The sequence below is a fragment of the Cavia porcellus genome, unplaced genomic scaffold, assembly GCF_034190915.1.
Source record: "Cavia porcellus strain 051 isolate PalLab524CR breed Dunkin Hartley unplaced genomic scaffold, mCavPor4.1 scaffold_3, whole genome shotgun sequence".
In the NCBI taxonomy this organism is placed as follows: domain Eukaryota; kingdom Metazoa; phylum Chordata; class Mammalia; order Rodentia; family Caviidae; genus Cavia; species Cavia porcellus.
Genome location: NW_026947486.1, coordinates 35731787 through 35758246, shown reverse-complemented (window position 1 = coordinate 35758246; position 26460 = coordinate 35731787). Strand labels below are relative to the sequence as shown.

The 26460-nt window shown below is 38.3% G+C and overlaps 1 protein-coding gene across 7 annotated transcripts in view; it reads right to left on the bottom strand.

Annotated features, from left to right (window-relative positions):
• Eda (ectodysplasin A) overlaps positions 1-22530 on the bottom strand; it is a 583517-nt gene extending 560987 nt beyond the window's left edge. For all 7 annotated transcript variants that reach the window (XR_010046582.1, XM_005004190.4, XM_005004192.4 and 4 more), the window contains exon 1: positions 21867-22530. Coding sequence is in view for 6 of the 7 variants with exons in the window: in XM_005004190.4 (XP_005004247.1) it covers positions 21867-22259 (393 nt within the window). In the remaining variant the exon portion in view is untranslated. The remainder of the gene's footprint in view (positions 1-21866) is intronic.
• Positions 22531-26460: the final 3930 nt, after the last annotated feature.

The window sequence follows — 26460 nt, the reverse complement described above, 5'->3', positions numbered from 1 at the left end:
TTTTAATATTCAGATCTTTGATCCATTTAGACTTTAGTACATGGTGATAGGCATGGTTCTAGTTTCAGTTTTTGGCATATGGAGAGCCAGTTTTTCCAGCACCATTTATTAAAGAAACTATCTTTCTTCCAGTGAACGTGTTTGGTCCCTTTATCAAATATAAGGTGGCTGGATGTGTTTGTGTTTGTACTTGTATCTTCTAATCTATTCCAATGATCTTCAGGTCTGTTTTTATTCCAGTACCATGTTGATTTTGTTATAGTAGCTTTGTAGTATAACTTCAAGTCAGGGATTATGATGCCTCCTACCTTGCTTTGTTGCCCAGAATTGTCTTTGCTATTCTAGGTCTTTTCTGGTTCCAGATGAATTTTAGGAATGATTTCTGTAGATCTGTGAGGTATGATTGGAATTGCATTAAATCTGTATAACAATTTTGGGAGAATGGTCATTTTCACAATATTTTTCTTCCTATCCATGAACAAGTGATGTCTTTCAGTTTTCTGAGGTCCTCTTTGATTTCTTTTTCAGGGTATTATAATTTTCCCCAAATAGAACTTACACTTCTTTTGTTAGATTGATCCCTAAGTATTTCATTTTTTGGATGCCATTGTGAACGGTGTGGCTTCTCTTATTTCTCTCTCAGTGGTTTTGTTGTTAGTATATAGAAATGCTATTTATTATTGAGTGTTGACTTTGTATCCAGCTATATTACTGAATTTAGTTATTATACCTAAGAGTCTTTCAATGGACTTTTGGGACTCTTCTATGTAGAGAATCACATTATCTGCAAATAATGATAATTTAACTTCCTCTTTTCCTATCCTTACTCCTTTGATTTCTCTCTCTTGTCTAACTGCTCTGGCTAGTATTTCCAGCACTGTATTCTATAGGAGTGCTGATAATGGACATCTTTGTCTTGTGCCTGATTTTAGGTTATAAAGGCTTTCAGTTTTGGGGCATTTAATATGATGCTCGCTATTCATTTGTTATAGATGGATTTTTATCACATTGAGGTAAAAAAAATATCTATTTTCAATTTTCTGTAAGGTTCTTATGAATAAGTGTTGGACATTATCAATAGCTTTTTCTGCATCTATAGAAATGTTCATGTGATTCTTATTGTTGGTTCTATTGATATGGTGGACTACACTTATTGATTTAGGTACACTGAACCATCTCTGCATTCCTGGGGTGAATCCCACTTCATCATGGTGTATAATCTTCTTGATGATTTGCTGCATTCTGTTTGCCAATATTTTACTGAGAATTTTTAAATTTATGTTCATTAGGGAGATTGGCCTGTATTTCTCTTTTTTTGGTTGGATCTTTCTCAGGTTTTGGTACTAGAGGAATATTTGCTTCTAGGAATGACCTAGGAAAAATTGCTTCCCTTTCAATTTCCTTGAAGAGTTTGACAAGCATCGGCATTAATCTTTGAATTTCTTGTAGAATTCTGCAGTGAATTCATCTGTGCCTGGGCTCTTTTTTGTTGATAAGGATTTAATTACATTTTTAATTTCATTAATTGAAATTGGGTTATTCAGCAGTTTTATATCTTCTTGACCTAGCTTTTGGTAATTCATATTTTTCTAGGAATTGTCCATTTCTTCTGTGTTATCGAACCTATGAGAGTAGAGGTTGTTGAGTGTGTAGTGTTTTCACCCTTTTCATTCCTTATTACATGAAACAGACTTTTTTTCTTTCTTTTTAAAATAAGGTTGGCTAGGGGTTTATCAATTGTATTTATTCTTTCAAAGAACCAACTCTTTGATTCATTGATTCTTTGGATTGTTTTCTTAGTCTCTACTGTGTTAATTTCTGTTCTGATTTTTATAATTTCCTCCCTCCTTTTGGCTTTGGGCTTGACTTGCTCTTTCTTTTTCTAGATATTTGAAGTGTAGCATCAGGTTGTTTATTTCATTTCATTCTGTTTTCCTGATGTGGGAACTCAGTGCAATAAAATTTCCTCTGTGAACTGCTTTCATTGCATCCCACAGATTCTGGTAAGTTGTATTTGTATTTTCATTTGCTTGTAGATATTGTTTAATTCTCTCTGTGACCCATTGATTATTCAGGAGTATATTATTCAATTTGTATGTGTTTATGGGGTTTTTGCAGTTTCTTTTATCATTAATTTCTAGTCATGGCATTATGATCCAATAACATGGGATAATTTCAACTGTTTTGCACTTATTTAAATATATTCTGTGAGCTAGTATGTGGTCTATTTTAGAGAATGTCCCGTGTACTGCTGACAAGAATGTGTATTCTGATGTTGTTGGGTGCAACACATTGTATACTTCTATCAAGTCCATTTGTTCACAGGTGTGATTCAGTTGTATTATTTCTTTGCTGATTTTCTGTCTGGTTCACTTATCCCTTGGTGTCAATGGTGTGTTAATGTCTACTGTTATAATTGTTTTATTGCTTATTTGATTTTTCATTTCTATTAATACTTGCATTGTATATCGGAGTGCTCCAGAATTTGGTGCATATATATTTAAGATTGTTATCTCTGCCTCTTGAAGTGTTCTACTGACTATCATGTAGTGTGACCTTCTTTACCTCTTTGGATCATTCTTGGTTTGAATATCACATTGTCTGTAAACAGAATAGATACCTCTGCTTTTTTTCTGGGTTCCTGTTGCATGAAGTATTGTTTTCCATTCTTTGACTTTCAGTCTGTGAGCATCCTTTTGGGTTACATGGGTTTCTTGTAGAAAGCATATGGCTGTGTGTTATTTCTTGATCCATTCTGCCAGGCTGTTTCTTTTAATTCATAAATTGAGGCCATTTACATTAATGCTTATAACTGATATATATATATATATATATATATATATATATATATATTGGTGTAGTTTTGATATGTTATCTTTCTGCTGTTGCTTCTTTACTTTTCCACTCTGTTTAATTGTCTGCCTTGCTTAGTGGTTTTTTCCTATGTGTAATCTAAAATGTCTTTTAGTATTCTTTGCAGGGTTGGTTTGGTGGTCATGAAGTTCTTCAGGTATTATTTGTCATGGAAGTATCTTATTTCTCCATCCATTTTTATGGACAGTTTTTCAGAGTACATCACTCTGGGTTAGAAGTCATTTTCCTTTAGGATCTGAAATACTTCACTCCATGCTCTTCTTGATTTCATTGTTTGTGTTGAGAAGTCTGCTCTGATTCTGATGGTCTTTCTTTTGTAGCTGATCTGTCTCTTCTCTGTAACAGCTTTTAATATCCTGTTCTTATTTTGGATTTCTGGGATAATGATTATGATATATCTGGGTGTACTTTTACTTTGGTTATGGCTATTTGGAGTTCTATATGCTTCACTGATCCTAATGTCAGTTTCCATTCTTAGGTTTGGGAAATTTTCAGTTATTACTTCTTTATATCATTTGTGTTATCCCTTTCTTTTTTGTTCATCTCTATCAAACTTATGTTGCTTTTCTTTGCATCACCTTGCAGCTGTTGAATTGTTATTTCCTGATTCCCTATTATTTTTAAAAGATCTTTCCTCTCCTATTGTGCAATATTGTCTTCGAGGTGTGAAATTCTACACTTTAGTTGAGGTTGTTTTGCTAAATTTCAGTGGAATTTTTGATTTCCTATATATCTCTTTGAATCTGCTTCATGTATTCTGTTTCTTATATTGTTTATTCAAGGTTCCCATCTTTTTGCACTGCTCCTCTAATTTTTTAACGATGTCTTCTTTAGATATGTTCATTTCTTTCATTATGTTTATCATTTCTTCTTTTACTTGGGATATTATTTCTGATTTGAGTTCTTTTATAGTTTCCCAGAGTTGTTTCTTTACTTTGATTTTTATCATTTCAGGCATTTCAGGTGTATGGCTTACATTTTCTTCTACGTACATGGGTCCTAGGCTTGGTTAGGATGGGCTGGAGGTTTGAGACTGTATTTTGTTCTTTCATTTTACCATTTTTGTAATTTTCAGGTTTCAAGCAATGTTTCAAAGCTTCCCCTATGCATGCTGGAAATCACCATGTGCACCTTGAGCTCCTGGGACTGAACGCATGTTGCTGGGCATGGCCCAGTCAGACCTGTGGGGACCTCGCATGCATCCTCTGGTGATTTGGGATGTTGGGCAGGGTCTTACCCACCAGCAGCAATGGTCAAAGCTTCCCTACCACATTCTGGAAATTACTTCATGCACCTTCAACTCCTGCAATTGAATGGAGGTCACTGGACATTGCCCAGTCACACCTGCAGGGACCTCCTGTGCATCCTCTGGTGATTTAGGATTTTGGACAGGGTCTTACTCACTAGCAGCAATGTTCCCAGGCTTCCCCTGCACACACTAGAAATTACTTCATGCACCTTCAACTTCTGGGACTGAATGGAGGTTGCTGCGCATGGCCCAGTCAGGCCTGCGGGGACCTTCCATGCATCTTCTAATGATTAGGACACTGGGTGGGCCTTACCCACTGGCAGCAATGGCCCAAGGCTTCCCTTGCACGTGCTGGAAATCACCTCATGAGCCTTCAGCTCCCAGACATTTTATTTTATTTTATTTTGGAACAGGGATTGAACTTATGACCTCATGCTTAACAAGCATGCATCTAAGCCACTGAGCTAAATTCCCTGGCCCTGGATCTTAGATTTTATCAAATGCTTTTCCTTCATATATTCAGATGATCATGTGATTTTAGTACTTGCTACTGTTTATGTGGTACATTACATTTACTGATTTCTTAAGCTAAACCATCCCTGCATCCCAAGAATGAAACCTACTTGGACATAACATAGTACCTTTCTGGTGATTTTCTGCATTCTGTTTGGCAGTATCTTATTGAGCATTTCTTATCTTTTCATTACAAAATTGCTAGGAACCATGGCATGCCTGTAATCTCAGCACTTGGGAGGCTGAGGCAGGATTGCTGCAAGTTTGATGTGAAACTTGGCTACAAAGTAAGTTCAAGGCCAGACTGAACTGCACAGCAAAATCCTGTTTCAAAAATACCAAAAACCAAAAAAAATTAGTTGGATCTTTTGTGTGAGTACTGCTTCCCTCTCTATTTCATTAGAGAGTTTAAAGAGTATTGGTGTTAGATCTCCAACAGTTCTGTAGAAATTGGGAGAAAATCTCTTGGGACCTGATATTTCTTCCTTAAAGTTATTTTTACTACTTCTTCAATTTTATTGGCTGACATTAGGTAATTTAGGATATTTTTTTTTTGGTACTAGGGATCAAACTCACAACCTCATGCTAGCAGGCAGGTGCTTATGCTGCTGAGCTAAATCCCTGGCCCTAGGATTTTTATCTATTTTTCAGTTTTGAAATTCATATATATATATATTCCCTTTCTTCTGGATTTTCCATTTTATTAAACTATAGGTTTCAAAACAGTTACTGACTGTCTTAATTACTTTATTCATTACTGAGAGAAAATTCACAACATACAAAACTTAAAGGACAAAAGTTTCTTTCAACTCCCAGTTGGCAGAGGTTTCAGTATATAGTTGCCTGGCACCAAGGCAAGGGAAGATGGCAGAGAAAAAAGTTCATACCAGAGAAGGTAGGAAGCAGTAGCAGTGAGCCTATCTTTCCTGCTTATCAAAATATAGATTACAAACTTTTTGAGTATCTACCCAGAGTGGTGCTTTTATCTTCAACAAACCTATTCAGCTGTTCCTAGAACTATGCCAATTCCAATCAGTGGAGTAATTTAGTATTAAACAACCTTAATCTCAATTGCACACACTAGGTCCAGCCACCTCTGAAAGCCCCAATCATGAATGCATGGGGAGATCTAAATACAAGTCATAACATTCTGTTCCTGGTACCAAAAAGACTCATCCACATGCCTTTATTTATAAAGCACTTAGTTCATCTCCAAGAATTGCCAAAATTCCCAAAAATCCCAAAAAGTCCCAAAAATGTCAGCATTGCAGAAAGTCCAACTCCAAAATATCCTGAAGTTTAAGGTAAACTCAGCTCTGAGCTGCTGTACAAGTGAAAAGAAAGTTAAACACCTTCAAAATACAATGGGACAAGATAAACATTACTATTCCAAAAGGAACAAATAAGAGAATACAAGGAAATGGGATTGAAAGAAAATCCAAAATCAAGCAGAGCAACATTGTCTTAGTTACTTTTCTCTTTCATTATTGAGAGAAAATACCTGATGCCCAAAGTTAGGGAAGGGAAGGTTTATTTCTTCCAGATTGGAGGTTTCAGTCCATACTAAGTTGGCTCCAAGGCAATGTAATATGGCTGAGGAGCAGCAGTTCATGGCTACCCCTGCAGCAAAGCATGAACCAGGCAAAAGAAACAGAAGATATTCCTTCTTCCCACCATTGCACTGTATGCTGGCTCCACCCCTGGGTGGGTACAGCACTCACAACACCAATCCCAGTGCTAGACAATAAACCAGTTGCAAACACTAGATTCAGCCATGTCCATGACTGCATGAGACTTGGCAGGGGAGCATCTGAAATAAACCATAACAAACATTAAGTCCAATAGATCCATGTCCAGCTACTGGTACAATATGTGGCAAGATTTCAACTGAAAAGCGATTGGGTGGTTCTGCCCCTATTACAAAGCAGATGGTTCTAGCACCCATGGGTTTTCCCTTGGGTTGACTTTGATCACTCCTTGGAGCTCTCATCAGACAATCCAACATTCCTGGATTCTCTAACTTTCTGCTCTCTTCACTACAGTGTCAGTTTCACACTCACAGCATTGCACACCTTTCAGGAGCACACTACCTGGCCTATTAAACCTTCTGAATCTTGGAGGAAGCCTTCCTTATCCAAAAATTCTTACATTCTGCATGTACCTGGAAAATGTGGCTTTACCAGCACCACATAGATAATCCCAAGATCTGCCACCAACTGGAGCAGCATGTATGTTTTCTTCTATCTTGGCTGTAGAGGTGGAGTTGCTGAATTGCTGAGTGCTAGGAACCCATACCAAGGAAGACATTCTCTAGGCCACTGCCATTTAGGAACATAGTGCTCTGGGCCTTTCTTCTCAAAGTAAAGTCTTTCACTTTTGCAACTGCGAGCTGCAAATGCTTAAGTAATGCTGGTTTGTATGATGTTCTCAGACTATCTCTTCTATAGTATTGCTATTTTTCAGCAACAAAATTCTCCTCTTCAGTATCTTTTCAGGCAACAGGTTTACTGTAGCTTGCTGTCTGGCCAAAATTAAAACCCTCTAAATCATTCTGCTGATCCCATTGTTCTTTATTCTCAATATAAACTTGAGGGAAAATACCCAAACAGTAGCTTTGAAACTTAGACTGCTTTGAAATTTCTTTCATGACATTAATGTAGTGTCCTACATTTTGGTCTACAAAATGCAGATAAACTTTCTGCCAAAGCATAACACAGATGGTATGGAATCTAACAACCAAAGCATTATTTGTAGCTAACTAAAATCTCCTGAGATTGGTCTTCACTGGATGCATTTCTATTAGCATTGTAGTCCTCTGAGCTCTCACCGAAATCTCCCTTCACGTTCAAACTATAGCATTTCAGGGCTGCTTCTTCAGCTAGTGATGTCAAATGTTTCCTAACTCTTCTCACATCCATACCACAAGGCCAGGTAATATTACAGCAGTGACCACACTCTATGTAGCAAAATATATCTCAATTAATTTTATAATTGCTGGGAAAAATACCCAACACCCACAAATTGAAAGAGGGAAGGTTTATTTCAGCTCACAGTTGGTAGAAATTTCAGTTAGGTGGCTTGACTGAGTAGAAAAAGCCCAAGGCAAGGCAAATAGGAAGCAGAAAGCAGCAGAAGAAAACTTGCCTTTCCCTTTTATTGCTTCCAGCTGCAAGCCTTTTGGGCAGTGCCAAACACACCCAGAGTAGGGCATCTGTCTTCAGGAAATTCATTCAGCCACACCCAGAATTATGATAATTCCAATCAGTAAACCAATTTAATACATCATGCACTTAATCTCAGTATCACAAACTCTAGATCAAACCAGCTTCAGAAAGCCCCAGCTGTGAGTACATGTGTCTTTGGGAGAACATCTACGTATAGGCTATAACACTGTTTGGGATTTCATCCAGATTTTTTTATTTCTCCTTTTTCATCTTTACTGGTATAATTTGAAGTCTTTATCTTATAAAACTTGCTAAACATTTATTCTTTCAAAGAACCAACTCTTTTGTTCATTGATTTATTCTACTGCTTTTTTAGTTAGAATTTTATTAACTTTTGCTCTGATATTTAGTTTTCATTCATGTACTAGCTTGGAACTTGATGCATCATTAGGTTATTTTTAGCTCAATATGTTTTACTGGTGTGAGAATTCACTGTTCTAAAACGATCCAAGAACTTTGTCTGTGTCCCATAGGTTTCAGTATGTTGCACTGGCATTATCATTTGACTGTAGGAAGTGTCTAGTTTTTTATTCTCATCAGTGACTCATTGATTATTCCAAAGAGTATTATTTAATTTACATGTATTTACAGTTTCTGTTGCCACTGGTTTTTAGTTTCCATGCACTATGATCTGATAATATGTATCAGAATACTCCAATTTTTTTGCATTTACTTAAGCATCTGTTATGGGCTAGGATGTGGTCTATTTTTTATTTTGAAGAGAATAAAATCAAATGAAATAAAACAATAGTCAATCAAAACAAAACACTGAATATGCTACAGGACCTCAAAACAAGATAAAAGAAAATCAACAATGGCTACCATAATGCTTCTTGTTATCTTCAAAATAGTTGCCCATGCTATCACACATAATAAAATCAAACAAAAGAACAAAATAAAACCAAGAAAACAAAACAATGAAAGCAATACAGGACTTCAAAACAAGATAATAGGAAATGACCAATGGCTACCACAATGCCTCTTGTTATCATCAAAGTAGCTACCTATATCATCAGACATAATAAAATCAAATAAAACAAAATAGGATAAAATCCATTAAAACAAAGGAATGAAAGCAATACAAGATAATAGGGAATCAATAATGGCTACCATAATATGCTTTGTTATCTTTGAAATAGCTGCCATGCCATCAAATGTAATAAAACCAAACAAAACAAAACAATGAAACCAATATAGGGCTTCAAAACAAGATAATAGATTAACAATGGCTACTGCCTTCCATTTTTAGACATTTCCTCCCCTTTCACTCTCACAATATCTATTGTGTATTTTGAATCCTATTAACTCTTTTAATTTTTTATACTAGGAGACAACAGGTTGTTCACCCATGTGACTCTGAACCACTTCACCCATGATCACCATCTCAAGCTGTATCCATTTCCCCTATAAGAGCATCAAGGTTATCTTAATTTATAGCTGAGTAGCTTTCCATTTGTATAAAAATGCCCTGTCTTTCTTATCCATTCTGCCGTTGATGGACAAGCTACCCCTACTTTTTTTCTGGTTCCCTGTCATGTAGAGCGTTGTTTTCTCTCCTTTGACTTTCAGTCCATGAATTTTCTTTCAAGTTAAATGCATTTTTTGTATAAAGCATATTGATGGATCCTGTCTCTTGATCCACTCTGCCTGTGTTTCTTTTCATTGGTGAATGGAGGCCATCTACATTAATCTCTGCCTTGCTAGTTTCCTGCCATTGGCTGCCTACTTTTCTCCTCCATTCAACTGCTTGTCCCACTTGGCAATCCTCTCTGGTGCTGTTCCTGAAAACATGATCATTTTTATCTCTCTCTTGAATGTCCTTAAGTATTATTTGTAGGGTTGGTTTCATGGTCATGAATTCCTTCAGTTATTCTTTATAATGAAAGTATCTTGTTTCTCCATTAATTTTGAAAGATATTATTTTTGCAGGGTACATCAATCTGGGTCAGAAGTTGTTTTCTTTTAGGTTTTGAAATACTTGACTCCAACCTCTTCTTGACTTGATGGGTTGTGTTGAGACTTCTGTCATGATTTATATGTGATGCTTCTTTTCTTTCACAGCTCTTAATATTGTATTCTTGTCCTGAATTTGTGGAACCCTAATTATTATATGTTTAGGTGGAGATTTATTTTGGTTATGGCTTACTGAAGTTCTATATGCCTCACTTACCTGAATGTCATGTCCTTTTCCTATGCTTGGTAAGTTTTCTGCTATGACTTCTGTAAATACACTTTTTATTTCATTTGTGTTCATCCCTGTTTTTTTGCTGACATCTATCACTGCTAAATTATTTTTCTTCTCATTGTCTTGTAGCCTTTGAATTGTTACTTCCTGATTCCTTGATATTTTAAGAGATCTTTCCTTTTGCAACTGCTAGCTGCAAACCTGTCTTCAAGGTCTGAAAGTTTGTCTTCAGTTTCTTTCAAGTGGTTTTACCAGTGTTCAATGGAGTTTTTACTTTCCTGGGTATCTCTTTGAATCTGTTTTATGCATTCTAAATCTTTCTGTATTGATCGTTCAAGGTTTCCCTCACTTCCCTATGCCCCTCTATTTTTTTATTTTTATCTATGTCTTCTTTAGAGATGCTCAGCAATTCTTTTATTATGTTGTTCATTTCTTCTTTTACCTGAGACAGTATTTGTGTTCTAATTTCTTTTGTAACCTCATGAAGTTGTTGACATTTTCCTGGATTCTTCTAGATAAGAATGTAGTGGGATTCCAGGCATTTCCCCTGTGGGCTATAATTTCTCCAAAGCACGATTGTCTGGTTCTCCTGGCCAGTGCTGGCTATGGGTATCTGATGGCGGCCATTGGATGCACTGGTGCAGGGCTGACTGCTGCGTTTCCCAGCACACACTGGCTACCGCTACCTTCAGGAAGCTCCCTGATGGTGACCAGCATGGGTATGGGGGTGGGGTTGGCCACTGCTTGCTGGACCTGAGCTGATTACCAGCAAGAAGTGTCCCCAATGGTGGTTGATATGCAGATGCCTGGTTACCAGCAAGAAGCATCCCCTAGGGCAGCTGGTACGCACCAATGTTATCTGTTTTGAAGAAAGTTCCATGTGCTGCTGAGAAGAATGTATATTCTGTTGTCATTGGATGAAACAGTTAGATATCTACTAGGTCCATCTGTTTGAAGTTTGGCTCAATACCAGTATTTCTTTGTTGGTTTTTTTGTCACAACTATATTACTGTTTATCTGATTTTTCATGCCCAATAGTAATTTATGAATTTGGGTATGCCAGTATTTGGTGCATATATTTGTAATTGTTAACTCTTCCTGTTGAATTGTTTACTTAACCTATAATACATGGTAACCCTGTTTGTCTTTTCTCATGAGACCTGGCTTGAAACCCAATTTTTATTAAATTATGATACCTACTCCTGCTTTTCTGTGCTCCAATTGCACAGAACATCACTTTCCATCCTTTGTTAATCTGTGAGTTTCTTAAGTTAAATGTTACACATCACACATCATTGCTTCTTGTTTTGTGATCCATTCTGCCAATTGGTATCTTTTGTGGAATTGACAGCAACCACATTGAGTGATTACTCAGAGATAACAATTTATTCTTGTCATTACATCTATTTCCTGTTGCTGATTTTCTTATGTTTTGTTCTTTTGCTTAGTTGCTCACACCAATAAGTCTTTTTGACTTATTGGAATTTGTGGTGAGTAACTGATTGCCAACTTGACTGGGGAACACATAAGTGAATTGAGTCAGTTGGGTTCTGAGCATCGAAGACCCACTTTAAGGAGGATTGTTATGAGAATGGTACAAAAGCAGAATGGTGGAGGGTGAGGATTTCAGCCATTTTCCTTTAAAGAGCTTTCTGACAGATGATTTTCCTTGGAGGAGCATCTGCTGTTTTCTTTGAGGGAGCTCTGGTCTTCACCTTCACCTTCACCTTAGACATCATTTACTGGCTTTCAACACAGATTCTTCAACTGCCAGCATTGGCCTTTCAGCCTTCTGGTGCAGACTCTGGCATCTAGCACTCACACTTTGACCTCCTAACACAAACCCCATGGTCTTTTGTCATGGATCCTTAAGCCTCCTGATGCAGACTCATAAGGGACATTGCAGAGACTTCAGGACTTTTGCAGGAGCCTTTTGATCTCTACCATGTAGACAAATCTTTTGCACTCTTGTACATCTGACACTATGGGCAGCCATTGCAGACCACTGTTGTAAATTTCTGTGTCAGGCATTAAATCTGATTCAGAGCATGTGTACCTTTTGAGGATCCTTTCTCCAGCCCTTGAAGTTCTTATAAGCACTAACTAATCAGCATTGTTGATCTGATCAACTTTTCCTAGGATATCACTGTGAATTTTTGTAATACTAATTTGGTACACATGAGTTTTTGGAGATTTTTCCTTATTATATAACCTTACTCCACTATCAGTGGTATAAAGAAGCCTACTGTGATTCTAATGCATTTAACTTTATAAGATTTGTTCCTATGATGGAAACTTCTAGTGATTTGGTTATAATGTGGCTCAGAAAGGTTCTCTTTTGGGATTCTACATACCTCTCTTATCTATACATTTATTTCTTTTCCTATATTGGGGAAGTTTTCTAGCACTATTTCTGTAACAGGATTTTTATGTCATTTATTTTCTTGTAAGTTTTCATTTATTTTAGTTACTCTTACATTAGTTTTCTTTGTGTCATTTAACATCTATTGGATCTATTTCTCATGTTCTCTTGATGCTTGTAAGGTATCTTGGAGTAGTTGGTTCTTGTAGAGGGCACTGTCTTATAGTTCTGAAATTCTTTCCTCACAATATAATTTTTAATGATCTGGATTTCTGACTGAAACAGTTTCACTAATCTACTCTAATTCTTTGTTAAAATGGTCATTCGTGTTTTGTATTATTTTGTTTAGCTCATCTAGCTTTTTATTAATGTCTTCTAAAAACTACTGGATCATTTTAGATATTACTTTCACTATCAGTTTATTTATACCATCTGTGACCCTGCTGAGTATCTTCTTGATTTTTTCTAACCTCTGTTAGTATTGTGAATAATGCTGTTGTGTGGCTTATGCCATTCTGCCCCCACAGTATTCTTAGACCATGTTTGATGAGTTGGAGGGTGAGCTGGGAGTTTGGGGAGACATTTTGTTGACTTGTCTTGCATACATCTATTGCTTTGTACTGAGGTTTGTGGATGTTTATAGTGTAGCAACATTGTTGCTAGTATAAAGATCCCTTTAGTTGCTTTTCTGTGGTATACTTTGGATGTGGCTAAGTACAGTTATTTACTTCATCCCAATATCCAACTTCCTTGGTTAATTTAGAAGGGGAGAATGCAGTGCAATTAGTCAAACAGTTTAGTTCTCTGGGAGTGTAGTCTAGTATTATTCAGGTCACAAAGATAATCTGAGTGATAGCTTACAGTGAAATAGTGACACTTATATGACTGATATTGTCAAGTGAACGAATGGGCTACAGTAGTAATGTCCAAGACAAACTAGATAGCAACATATCATAAGAACCAATTTTGTACCACTCTTAACTTCAGAGAAAAAAATCCACAATTATGATGTCAATATTAAAACAGATATGTACTAAATGCAACAGCTATATCTCTGCTAATGGTGCAAAAGATTCAACAGTAGTTTTACAGAATTAACTATCAAAAGATTAATAAGGCTTTGTGGTTATGGTATAAATAATATAGTTTGTGAAGAGGGGAGCGCAAAAGGAAAAATTTGAAACCTTATCCTATATGATACAAGGAAGAAAAAGAAACAATACAAAGAATATTATTGTGAGGTGAAAGGATATTTATACAATTAGGTAATGGTAAGAGAAAAACTGAGAAAAAAGACAAAAGAAAAAGGGAAAAAACAAGGAATTATAAAGTGAGTAAAAAAGAGAAAAACAGCAAAAGAATTAAAAAGGGGCAGAGGGAAATAAAGAAGTAACAAAAACTGATAAAAAGCAAAGAAAGACAAAGGAAAAATCCCAAGCTTCAATAAACTGATGAAGGAGGAAAGAAAAGAAAAAAGAAAAAAACCCTAAAAACTGTACATATCAACACAGCAACAAAATAAATGAAAGAAAGAAAAAAATCAGACAGACACATAGAAATTTCTCTGTGATTCTGAATGTGTAGTTTTTTCCCCCAGGATTTACAATTTTGGAACAGTGTCTAAGGTAAGGCATGTCTCTGCTCATGCTGATAGATAAAGAAGGCAATCAGACCTCAGATCTGTGCTGTAGTGATCACCAGCAGACAGTAGGATTATGCTGAGGGTGCCAGTATTGTGCCTTGCAAATCCAGCACAATTCAAGCTGAGCCTGCCCTCTGGCTATGTGGGCAGGGCGTGTGTCCTTTAGCTTAAGTCCCTCCGAGGGACTCTTTCTAGTCTGAACATGGCTTCCTGAACATTGCTGTCTACAGTTAGTGTCACTCATGCAGTCACTGGCAATATAACCCTGGAATCCCTGATTTGAAGCTATCCTGACCCTGGTCTGAGTCCTGGGTTCAAACAATCAGCCTGTCCCTGGAATGGCATCTGACCATGCATTCTCTCCAGGGTATATGACAGGTACTTGAAACTAGAATCATTCACCCAGTTTTTTCCTGTGGAAGGACTCACATAGGAGTGGAATCCTGTGCTCTCTCTGCAGATCATAGCACCCACAGGTCATTCCACTGCTGTGTTTCTTCCTGAAGCCCTCTCTAGAGGCCCAAGCTTTCACTTTGCCTCCATGAATTTGGTCTCTCTTTTCCAGAAGCCATGAGATGGGAGCCAGGGGAAAAAGTGATGATTGTGTCTTCCCTTCCTCGTGCTGTGTTCCGCCTGTTCGATTTCTCTGGAGGCTTTAATTTTCCTGTCAGATCCTTTCTGGTTCCCAGGGCTCTATTTCTCTGTTGTTATTCTGGATTCCGAGTCTGGATTCCAAGTCTTAGACAGAATGTGTTGTTTCTGGTGACCACCCCTAGAGTTCTTACAAGAACAGGTTATGCAGCAAGGTAACTGCAACAAACATCACTTTCTTTTTCATGTGGTTCTTTGTTTTCCACTATTCCATCATATTGTAACTTAGCTGTAGTAGTTGATTGATTGTGTCAACTTGAGACATTTAGAAGCTTAACTAAATCAGCTTAGCAATTCTAGACCCTAAGGTGCAGAAGATCCAACCTAGAGTACCTCATCTCCTGGACAATATGAATGGGAAGCAGGAAGGATGGATGAAGTTCTGTTCTCTGGAGAAGCTTCAGTCTTCACCTTCAGTTTGAAGGTTGTTTCCTGGTTTCTAGTGCAGACTCTTTGGCTTCTGCCAAAGACTCTTCAGAGTTCTGGCATAGATTCTTCAGCCTTCCATCACAGACTTACTGGCCTGCTACTGCAGACTTGCACAGGACACTGCAGTGAACTGCAGACCTTGGATTGAATCCTTTGGCCTCCGGCTTGCAGATACCCTCTGCAAACTTCCTTATCTAACTGTGTGGCTTGCCGTCATAAGTCAATCTTTTAATTTTGTTATACATTTGTATATCTTGCATTCTATCTGTTTTCTCTAGTAAAACCTGACTCTCTAGGAAAACCCCAACGGGCACCCAACCAGAACTATGGAGATGCTGGCACCAAGCTCTTGAATCTCCAAAACTGTGAGCTAAACAAATTTTTTCTTTGTAAGAACCTAGTCTCAGTCATTTTGTTATAATATGGATAATGGACTAATGATAAACAGACCAACAGAACAGAAGAGTTTACAAGTGTATAAACAGGAACTTGACAGATGATAAAGGGATGATGTAGAAAGTTAAGAAAAAAGCCATCACAATAAATGGTGCCACATCAGTTGGAGACTTACATTGAAAAATGTGGAGCTTGATTTGTAAATCTCACTATATACGAAAATCAAATTTAAAATCAAGTTTAAATCTCAGCATTAGACCAGTTACCTCCCAAGCATAAGGCCCTGGGTTTGAGACCCAGCACTGAAAAAAAAATGTCAATTCCAGGTGCACTGTAGAGTCAAGGACATGGAGAGTATTAGAACTGCTTGCCTAGTTGCCGAGGATTTAGCTCAGCGGCGTAAGTGCCTGCCTTGCAAATATGAGGTTGTGAGTTCGACCCCTGGTACCAAGGGAAAAAAACTGCTTGCCTAGATAGCATAAGGCCCTGAATTTAGTCCCCAGTACCACACTCTCCAAAAGACATAATAGTAAATTATAAACCTAAATGTGAATGGCAAAACAGATAAAACTTTTAGAATATATATATATATATATATATATATAAAGACACAGAGATACTCTTTGTATGGAACACACAAAAAAATCATAAAAGAAACTACTGAGAATTTTGAAGTTAAAATTAAAGACTTCTGTTCATCAAACGATGCTATAAAGAAAACTAAGCCATAGATTTGGGAATGGTTCTCAACATAATACAAAAATAGTTTCTAATCAGAGTATATTAGAAATTGATACAAATGTATAAGAAAAGAAAACACAACTTTTCAAAAATACAGGTAAAACATTCTGTACAACCGCTTTATAGAATATATCCAGATGAACTAAAAATAAAAATATAGTCTCATTAGTTACAGAAAGATGTCAATTAAAAGCACAAGATATTATGCACCAGAATATGTATGATTAAAATGATGAACAACACCAAGAATAAGCAAAGATGTGGAACAACTGGATTCTCATAAGTTGCTGATAAGAATACAAATTGTCAATCACTATCATTATCAATAATGTCAAAAATATGCATTTCTTATGACTCAAAACTCTAATCCTAGATATATAACCAACAACAAAAACTAAAAGACATAATATAATACTCATAACCTCATTATTCATAACTCCAAACTGGAAATAATCCAATATTTATTATTGCATATAGCAATATTCATATAGCAAAACTATATGAATTAGGAATTATTCAAATAAATATAAAAATAATTTTAAAAAATAAAAATACCAATAAAACAACTATAGGCAATATGAATGGATATCATATATACAGTGTTAATCAAAAAACACTAGGCCCAAAAGAAATGCATGTTGTTTGATTTCATTTATATGATGCTCTAAATGGACAAAATTATCTATGATATTAGAAGACAGGACAGCCATTAACTTTTGAAAGTGAATGTGATATAATAATGGGGTGGGGCACCATTAGACTTAGAGGTTGTGGGCTTCTAATAATGACCAATTTCTTGACCCAGGTGCTAGTAAAATGAACAAGTTCACTTTATAATAATTCATTACATTATGAAATTATGAGGTATATACTTTTCTGTATGTGTGTTATAACTCAATACAAAAGAAAAATAAAGAAATAAAGAGCTAATTACTGGGTATTTAGAGTCAAAGATGTCCATCATGAGGGCAAAAGATGTGGTTTCTCTTAGTAATGTTCTTGGGAATTATGTGACCTCAGAAGTTCTCTAGTATAAAGGGATTTTAACTACTTAAAGGTAGTACATAGAAATTACAGATCATTTTTCATCAGAGATAAGACCTAAAAGCAAATAAAATGTCAAATGACATATAACAGAAAGCTTTTTGCACCATCTTAAAAGGTATGAAACCAGAAAATGGATCATATGGTAAGAACTCTTCATTTCACTTTCTAATTATTTTAGAAATGAGAGAACATTTACAACAGAACTCTTTACTTACCTAAGCAGAGGTGACAGTTCACAGGCTTAGCAAGATCTGAGGAAAACAAGCCTATTATATAAAGATAAATTGTTTTCATTTTATGTGAACATCTACAAAGTCCCAAAATACTATTCAACTTAACAAGTGCTTGAGTACCCTAACTATAACTAGCACCACGTCTAGCACTGGGGAAGAAGACAAAAAAGAAGGTAAATTTGTGAGGAACTCTAATATAAACACACAAGATTTATTTAAAACAACAAGAAAAAACACAACTAGAAAATGATTCTAAGACAGGATATGGTGGGTGGCTTGCAGGAGTACAGTTAGTAAGACAGAAAATGATACAAGTATAATGAAACCAACTGATTAAAAATCCTTGAATGTCACACCAAAAATTCATTTAAATCCACTAACGATTATTTCATCTATATCCTACACATCAAAAATAATGTGAGTTCATTCATTATGCACACCTTGAATTATTCCTAGTTATCTTCTTGATCAATCAGCCTTAAAGTTGAGTCTGCATATATTAATGGTCTATTTAGTTATATCAAAAGATGTTTTTTGAGTTGTTATGGTTAACTTCTATGATATCCTCTCAAATAATTAGAGATATATCCCAAACATTCCCAACAGTCATGAATAAATTCTTATTGACCTACCTACAATTTAGGATATCACTGTGTAAAGTGAGTTGAATGAAACAATACCTTCAATTGTCTCCCTCTCAAAGTAATTTTTCAAGGACTAAAAGATTTCTATTACTTAGCTAGTCTTGGCGGAGCATATCTGTAATCCCATGTCTCTAAAACATTTTTAAAAGGGTGGGTGGGGTTAGTAGGGCACAGATCTCACACAAAGGCCCTGAGTTCAATTACTAGTACCACAAAAGAAAAAGAAAACTAACACTTAACATTGCGTCTAACACAGCAAACTTTGTACTTATTGAATTAGATTATTAAATTATATCAGCATATTATCCACATTTATCTCTCTCATGGTTTGAAAGACTTTGATTATATTTCTAAAGTCTCCAGAATGACAGAAGTACTAGAAAATCCCTCCATGCTTTCTATCAATTTAATTGCGTTTCTGAGGACTTTCATCAGCTTTTAGGTTTTTCTCGAGAAGTACCCACCAGAATCTTTTGTCTGACTGTAAGTGAAATCCACTTTTGATCATTTTACATGGAAAGGATAAGAATTTTTTCATCATTGTTACTAACACTCTTCCTGAGGATGCCCACCATGCTCTTGACCCTGGAGAAACACAATCACAGCTGGACCAATTTCTCTATAGAATGACTTATAGGGACTTTTAATTTTATTTCATACATTGTTCATTGTCAAATTCAGAGACTAATGTTTCTAGCCCTTAAGAGCATCTCTACCAAGCATCCAGATAAATCTATGGCTACTTAGCTGTCAGTTGAAGACAGTTGTGATTCCAGAAAGTCTGATGTGACTCACTTATTATCATCAGCAACTGTGTCTCCACTTTTTAAGATTTTTCTAAAACATTTTCTTTGCAGAACTTTACTGATCTCATTACTTCATATCTTTATTGTTCTAATTTCCTTCTGTATCTTGTTTTAAAAGTTTTTATATTGAGGTATGACATATAGTCTTCTAACAATGATTTCTACGTCTCTTACATCATAACCAAAAGCCCATTCCATCATCTCATAAGTGTAGACAGATGTACTTTTGCCTAACTGCATGACTTTATACAAACAAGGAACTGACTATGACTGCTATGTTTACTAGGTCTCCTCATATCTTCCTGCAATTTATGCTCACTTTTTGCCTTCACTTCTTGCAGACAAAAACTAGTGAGCAACCTGAATGTATTGCCTATTGGAAGGTACATACTTTATCTTTCTTCCTCTTCATCCAAGAGTTACTGTAATAGCAGTTGTTTGTGTTGAAAAACTAAAACATAAAAATATGACCTATGTGGCAAAATTCCACCAGGCTGTTTACTTCCTTATTTATGAACCAGAATTTGTCAGCACAATTTAGCATTTTGACTCTAAGCAAATACTGGAATCAAATGTCTCTGCAAAGCCAGCAGAGGGTGCACCAGGGCACTAGAAATTTTACCCAAGATGTAGCAGTATTAATTTAATTCTAATAGCCAATCAGTTTTTCCTCTATTTACTTATTCAGTACAGGACTTATTTATTATACACCAAAACTAATTATCTTCAAAAGAAGCTTCTAGTGAATCCAGTCCATTGAATCTGGGCTAAAATTCCTTCAGAGTACACTGCAAGTCTTCTAAAAGTAAAGCGCAGGATGAATAAGGAATACAGGGTTAATTCTTAGTCTGGGTCAAAATACAGGCAGCAAACAACAAAATGATATAGATATGAGTCCTCTCACTTTGTAAAAGTTCTACCCTGTTCCCTTCTCCTCAAGAAAGAAAAGCCTCAGTAGGCAGTATGCTGTAGGAGAATGGATACTGAACTGGGAGTGAAAATAATAACTGCATCCTAGTTTCAACTCTGTTATCTTGGGGAAGTCACTTTCCCTACAAGGTCTATGCATTTTCCAAGGAAATAAAACAGAAATGTACTCAGATGACCCCTTATAACTCTTTAAAAAAATCCTATTCAAAGTTCAAATTAACAAATGTATAGGGCCAAATTTTGTGCTTTTACAACACAAAGACTAAAACAAAGAATAAAGAACAAAAGATAGGAAGGTGTGTTTAAACCTAGACAGAACTATTTTAGTGCTACACAAAAGGCAGGCAACTGCATGCCTTTAAAGACTGGTAAGAGCCCCATACCATCACAGTAGTCCTAGAGTACAACTGTCTTGTTAATCCTTAGTCTATAAACATGTCTCTGTCCATTCTGAATGCCATCATTTGATTAAACAAGTTGAATTCCTTCATCCTTTCACAAAATATCAATATTCAGTTGCTAAGTATTTCTACTGGGCATTAGGGGGTAAATAAATAAGGGAACCAAAATCATAGTTAATTATCATTTAGCTACAGTGTTTAAAGTTTTAAGTATGAGAAGCATGCCTGCTGATTCTGTTCTTTGATAAGCTGTTATATAAGTAAGTTGGAGTGTTACAAGAAAGACATTTTGAGGCTCAGGGCAACTTTACCATACATGTTGTAAAAAACAGAAACGTATCAGTCCTAACATTACAGCATTATCCATGAATGTAATGCCTCTATCAAGTATATAACTGTGGATGGAGTTATACTTTGGAGGTCATAGTAGCACAAATAAAGTTCAAAGAGTTATGACAATGACTCTGGATGTGGCATTAAATGTAAAAAATCTTAGGTCTCTCTTCTCCAAGAGGTGCAAATTCACGATTATCCTCCTTGAACCACTTTAAAAACATTCTTTAGATGCTGTTTTGTTTCACATATAAGACAAAATATGACAATCAGATCAAAACTTTCACTAAATGCACTAAATTTATTTGAATAAAGAGCTAGAAAAAAAATCAGAAACAAAACCCAAAGCAAATAGTTTGTTAATAAGGGTACAGACACCCCTTAGATTGCAAAAAGCTGCTCTGGTGACTCTGTTCCTGAATAACTATTCCATTGACAGATTTAGGTTCTCCAGCTAGCACTAATGAAAACATTTCACACTTTACCACCGAAAACACTCCAGTAGAACCTACATGCAAAAGGTTTTATTTCCATATTTTTAAAAATTGTTCTTCAGAAGTTGTCTGGCAAGACAGCATATTTCTATATCAAAATTCCTCAGGGGCACTTATCTTCACTACGACACCAAGGACAAGTCAGTCTCAAATTGCAGTAAATATGAACAAGCCCATGTTCTGGTCAGCGCGCAAGGACCCCGTGTTGAAAGTACGGTTAAAAGTAGTTTGAATGCGCTTGGAGCAGTTATTATAGCTGTTTACAGCTCAGACTCCAAAGGAGAGCTTGCTACTGCTGGCATCAGCTCTGGACACGAAAAAACAAGCACCGCGGGCAGAGAACCTCAGCAGGAGCAGAAGGGCCAAAGTGCTCCCCGTTAGTCTTCCAGGGGGCACCGCGGGCACCTACTCGTTGGGATGGGGCGGGAGCGCTGCCAACTTTTCCCAAGGCACCACACAGCCGAGGGAGGCGGGAGTTAGCTAGAGTTTCCAAGTCAAGCAGATCTTAAAGACTCTGGGCGAGCTGAGCCAGGGAGTGAGGACAACCTGCCCTGGACAACTTCCCCCTTCTTGCTCGCCCCCTCCCTGGCCGTGCACTCAGACTTGGATCCAAGTGGCAGAGAAGCCTTGGGCCCTGCAGTGGAGGGCCCCTGCCCTACCCACCCGGGGAAGGGGCCTCAGCCGACGCCGCCACCCCTACTAGGTGACTCACCTGGTGCAGGTCCTGAGAGTCAGGGGGGAGTGTGGTTTCTCCCTGTTCCAACCGCTGGTACTGCAGCGACGGCTGCCCAATGTGGAGGGTGATGGGACGGTCAGGTTCGAGGCCACCGGCGTTGCTCAGGGTGCCAGAGGTACCATGAGTGCCCGGGCTGCCCAGGCGGGACTCAGCCCCTCGTTCCCGCCGCAACTCAGACCGCAATTCTAGGTAGCAGCACAACGTCAGCAGGTGGAGGGCCAGCGAGAGGCCAAAGAAACCCAGGAAGAGCCGGCAGCTGTACCCTTCACCCGCCCGGGCAGGGGCCCCGCGACAGCCACAGGCTTGGCTCCCTCGCTCCCCTGCTGCTGCAGGCAGGGGTTCCCTGCGCTCTACCTCAGGGCAGCCCATGGCCTCCGGAGACACCCGCTCTTTCAGGCCCTGGAGCCGCCGCGTCTGCCTCAGCCGTTCACGACCCCTGACACGAGGCTACTGTCCTGCCATCGGCTGGGGGCTGCAGGGACCCGTTCCTGCGCGGTGGCTGGGCGGGACAGAACAGGGAGCAGCCGCATGTGCTGCTCCACTCCGAGGGTTGGGAAAAGGAGGAGGAGGGGCAGGAGAGAGGGGCGGCTCAGCCCGCAAGGGAATGAGGGAGGAGGTCCCAGCCGACCCCGCCCCACCCCTCAAGGGGCTGCAGGGGTGCCCAACCACTGGGCCGCCTAGCCTGGCGCCCCGCCCCGTGCCGTTCGGTCCGGGCCTCCCGCCACGGGGCGGAGCCTGGGGGCTGAGGGTTCCTCTCTGCCTGGCAGCCCCACCCAGCTCTTCCCGTTTGCCCAGTTCTAGTTGGTGTCTGCCGATGTCCTTCATCTCCGGACTCCGCCCAAGTTTAACCCTTCTGTGCCAGTACGGGGGAGGGAGGGAGGGGGAGGCTAAGAAGAATTTGGGAACCTTGGAAAGAAAGTGGAGCAAAGAAAAGGAGGCAGAAACTAGCATTAATAGAAATGTTTGCAATTAACTGCAGTTGTTAATAACATCATCCAGTACTTATCTGTTGCTTTCAATCTTCAAAGCATTTAGCAGACGTTAAACTAATTAAAACAGTTCTGGGTTTGGAATGAAACCATGCCTGTTGTGTTTGCAATCTAATGGCTTGCCAAAAGAAAAGGAGACCTAGGATCCTGGGAGCCAACGGAACTGGGAATCAGGCAGCCTCAGTCCTGGAGTGAGTCTGGGGGCACAATGGAGGAGACCCTTGCCGAGTGGAACTGAAGTGATGTTGCCCCTTGAAGGTAAATAATCTTCTGGGGTTTCTTGATATGTTAGTTAATTCAGCGGATCTGTATTGATCCCATTTAGAATGCAGAAAGTGCTGTATGAGAAAGTAGAATACTTTGTCTTCATCTACTGCTCTAAGGGTTTTGGGTGGAAAATGTGCGCCTTCCAGTAGCAAATGGGGAAACCAAGAGCCACAATGAGGTGGATTTTTACAAGGGTGTTCCCCGGAATGGCCAGACACCATTGGTGTCTCTCTTTGCAAGCAACTGTTCTGGCCTCTCTACCCCTCCCATCCTTCCCCTGGAGTACTCCCTAGGGGAAGTTCAACAAGTCAGCCAAAAGTTCCAGATGTACACTGCTGCAACTGCAGCAACTTCAACTGTTGCACCAATCAGAAACGGGTTCAGGGCAAAAAAATGAGTGGCAAATGTCAGGACAATAGATCCTAAAATGAAGTATGGAAAGAACTAGTTCAGTCAAGTCACAGTTAACTAGTCTCCCATTATCAAAACCAAAATAACTGGCAGGAGGAAACATGCACATTTTTTAGCCACCACACTCTCATTCCCATTTTGGGGAAATTAACAATTTTATTGACTTGAAGCAGGCATCTTGAGTGCTACCAAGGAGGCTCAGTGATACCCTGGAACACTATAGGCAGGCTTAAGCCTGAGGCTGCTGAAAGACAAGAAAAACACCAAGGGAAATAGAAAATAAGAGAAACAACACAAAACTAAAAGCATATGGTGAGGAGGTCAGTCCAGAGAGCACTGAGGTTGAGAGCCTTAAACGTATTAGCCACAGACAACTTTTCTTTCATAACCTTTGTGAATTGTCTCAGTTCCTCCATAACATATTTTTGTCCTCTCTGTAAACTTTACCCATGACATAGAAAAATTGCAAAGAATATCATCATCATACAGATGGGAGGGGGATTTAACAGCTGCTCTCAAGTCCTGCTTGTCCAGACCAGGAATTCTAGATGCTAGGAAAACTGCCAGGCTGATTTACTTAATTATCACAGCCCAGGATTATTGGAAAGAATGCTAGACCAGGAGTCAGAAGACATGACTCTGCCACTACTTTCTTGGGTCACTCTTGAAAAGTTCTTTTTCTTTCTTTCTTTCTTTCTTTCTGTCTGTCTTCCTTCCTTCCTTCCTTCCTTCCTTCCTTCCTTCCTTCCTTTCTTGGGATTAGACCCAAGGCTTTCATACTTAGTTAAATCCCTGGTTGCTTCTTTTTAAAAGGTTTGTTTTGTTTTAAGATAAGGTCTTGCTAACTTGCTAAACTGTCTAGAATGGACTTGAACTTGCAATCCTCCTGCTTCAGCCTCCCAAAGTGTTACAGGTTTGTGCCATCTTACCCAACTAAGTTATCATACTAGGAAGGGCTTAGTTTCTCAACTATAAGATCAAAAGTTTTAACTGTAACAGCTATTACATATCCATGTCTTATCTGTCTCATCTTTGGCAATGTTGACTTCATTGTGTGGACAGTTTAAAGAGGCTGCCCCTTCTTTAAAATGTAAAGGGAATAAATATCTCCTGAGGGTGGTGGTGATGATGCCCAGGGATCATAGTGATCTCAGTTTACTTTGTAATTGTCAGGCTTTTAACAGTTTAACTGAGATTCTGAGTTGCACCATTGTCCTCAGGAGCCTTGAGAACTGCATTTGACCTAAGACCTCATTTTCTTCCTCAGAGGAAATATATACATATAGGCAGACTTGCAGCAATACAGTGTGGTATGGAATGTATCTACCCCCACTCCAAGCTGAGGATAGACCCCAGGGCAAGAACTCTATCACTGAGCTCCACCCACCAGCCTCTGGTTATTCTTTTAAATACTTAATTTTTTCAAAATGTTGCTTCACTTTTCTTCTGTTTCTATAAATGCCCTATTCTGTGCAGCACAGGTCTCAAAAGTAGCGTACAGGCCACAGTCAGAAAACAGGTGTGTATAATATGATATTTGCTAAAGCTTTGAACTTTAAAAATCAATTGCATTTGCAAATTTGAAGATTTCACATTTTAAATAATGTAAGTTTCCTGCTATTCTATTTAAAAAGGTCTGTTAACATTGAATCCACATTACCATATATCTGTATTCTACTAAAATTGTCCCCTTGAGGTAAACATGAACAATAAAGTTCTATGTAGTCATTTCTATCTTTCCTCTAGCGTCTAGTACTGTCCCTGTCATCTTACCTATGTGAACTTGGGTAGTACAGCATGACTTATAAACTACCTCTCCAAAATTATCTTCTACTATCCTACAAAAAAGTCATGGCTCCTGCATTACTAAATTTGCTGCTCCCGCCTCAAAAGTTGTTTAAGAATAAATTACATGTTCTCTTTGGTATGGCCCTACTTCGCACTCCAAACAGATTTTCCTTTGCACTTTCATTGTATCCTGAATTTACATCAATGATACCATTTACAACATATTTATAATGTTTCCTGTGTTTTTCTCACCACTGAACTCCGAGTTGCTTAATGATAAGAGTCATACTTTGCCATGTTGGTATTCCCAATAAAAATTAGCATGGTGCCTACAACATAGGAGGCACCAGAACTGTTTGTCAAATGACTACGGCATAAAGTCAGCCACAGTAACCCCAACTACCCAGAGTTTCAAAAAAGGAATTGAGCCAAGAGATGCCTGTCAATATCACTTAGGAAACACCTCCTGGATACAGAGCAATATAATACACTACGGAAAGATACAAAGGAAATCGAACCAAAAGATAACTGTGCAAACTGGTTTTTATTTGTGTTACTGTGGGAGTTGCAGATAATTCAGAAAAGTAAATAATACAGAAATTCTGTAACTGTTATATTCATGTAAATCTCAATAAACCAAAAAACGTGTTAACTGTTCACAAATCTGCTTCTGGAGGCTCTGGTTTAAGGAAGTGTGTGTGTTTATGAAGTTGACCGAGGGCAGCCATGGTGGATTGACAACTGGTGGGCAACTTGTAATACTCAGCTGAAACGAATCAGTGTGGTACTGGGTGTAGAAGGCCCACCTGAAGATTGTTGACAACAGCATAAAAAGAAGAACTGGCAAAGGAGAGAGAGTGCTGTCGGTTCTTCTGAAGGAGCTTGTTATGCTGGCTTTCCTGATGTGAACTTGGCTGTTCTTTTCTGAGGAGCTTGGGATCTCATTGTCCCTAAGGATGACCATGGTACTTTTTTGGAGGATTTCTGGTCCTTCGTTTGAGTGTCATTTCCTGGGTACAGTGCAGAATTCAGCTTGCTGGCACAGATCCTTTATCCCACTGGTCAGACTTTCTAGCATCCACCCTTGGGCCATCCCAGTACAGATCCATGAAACA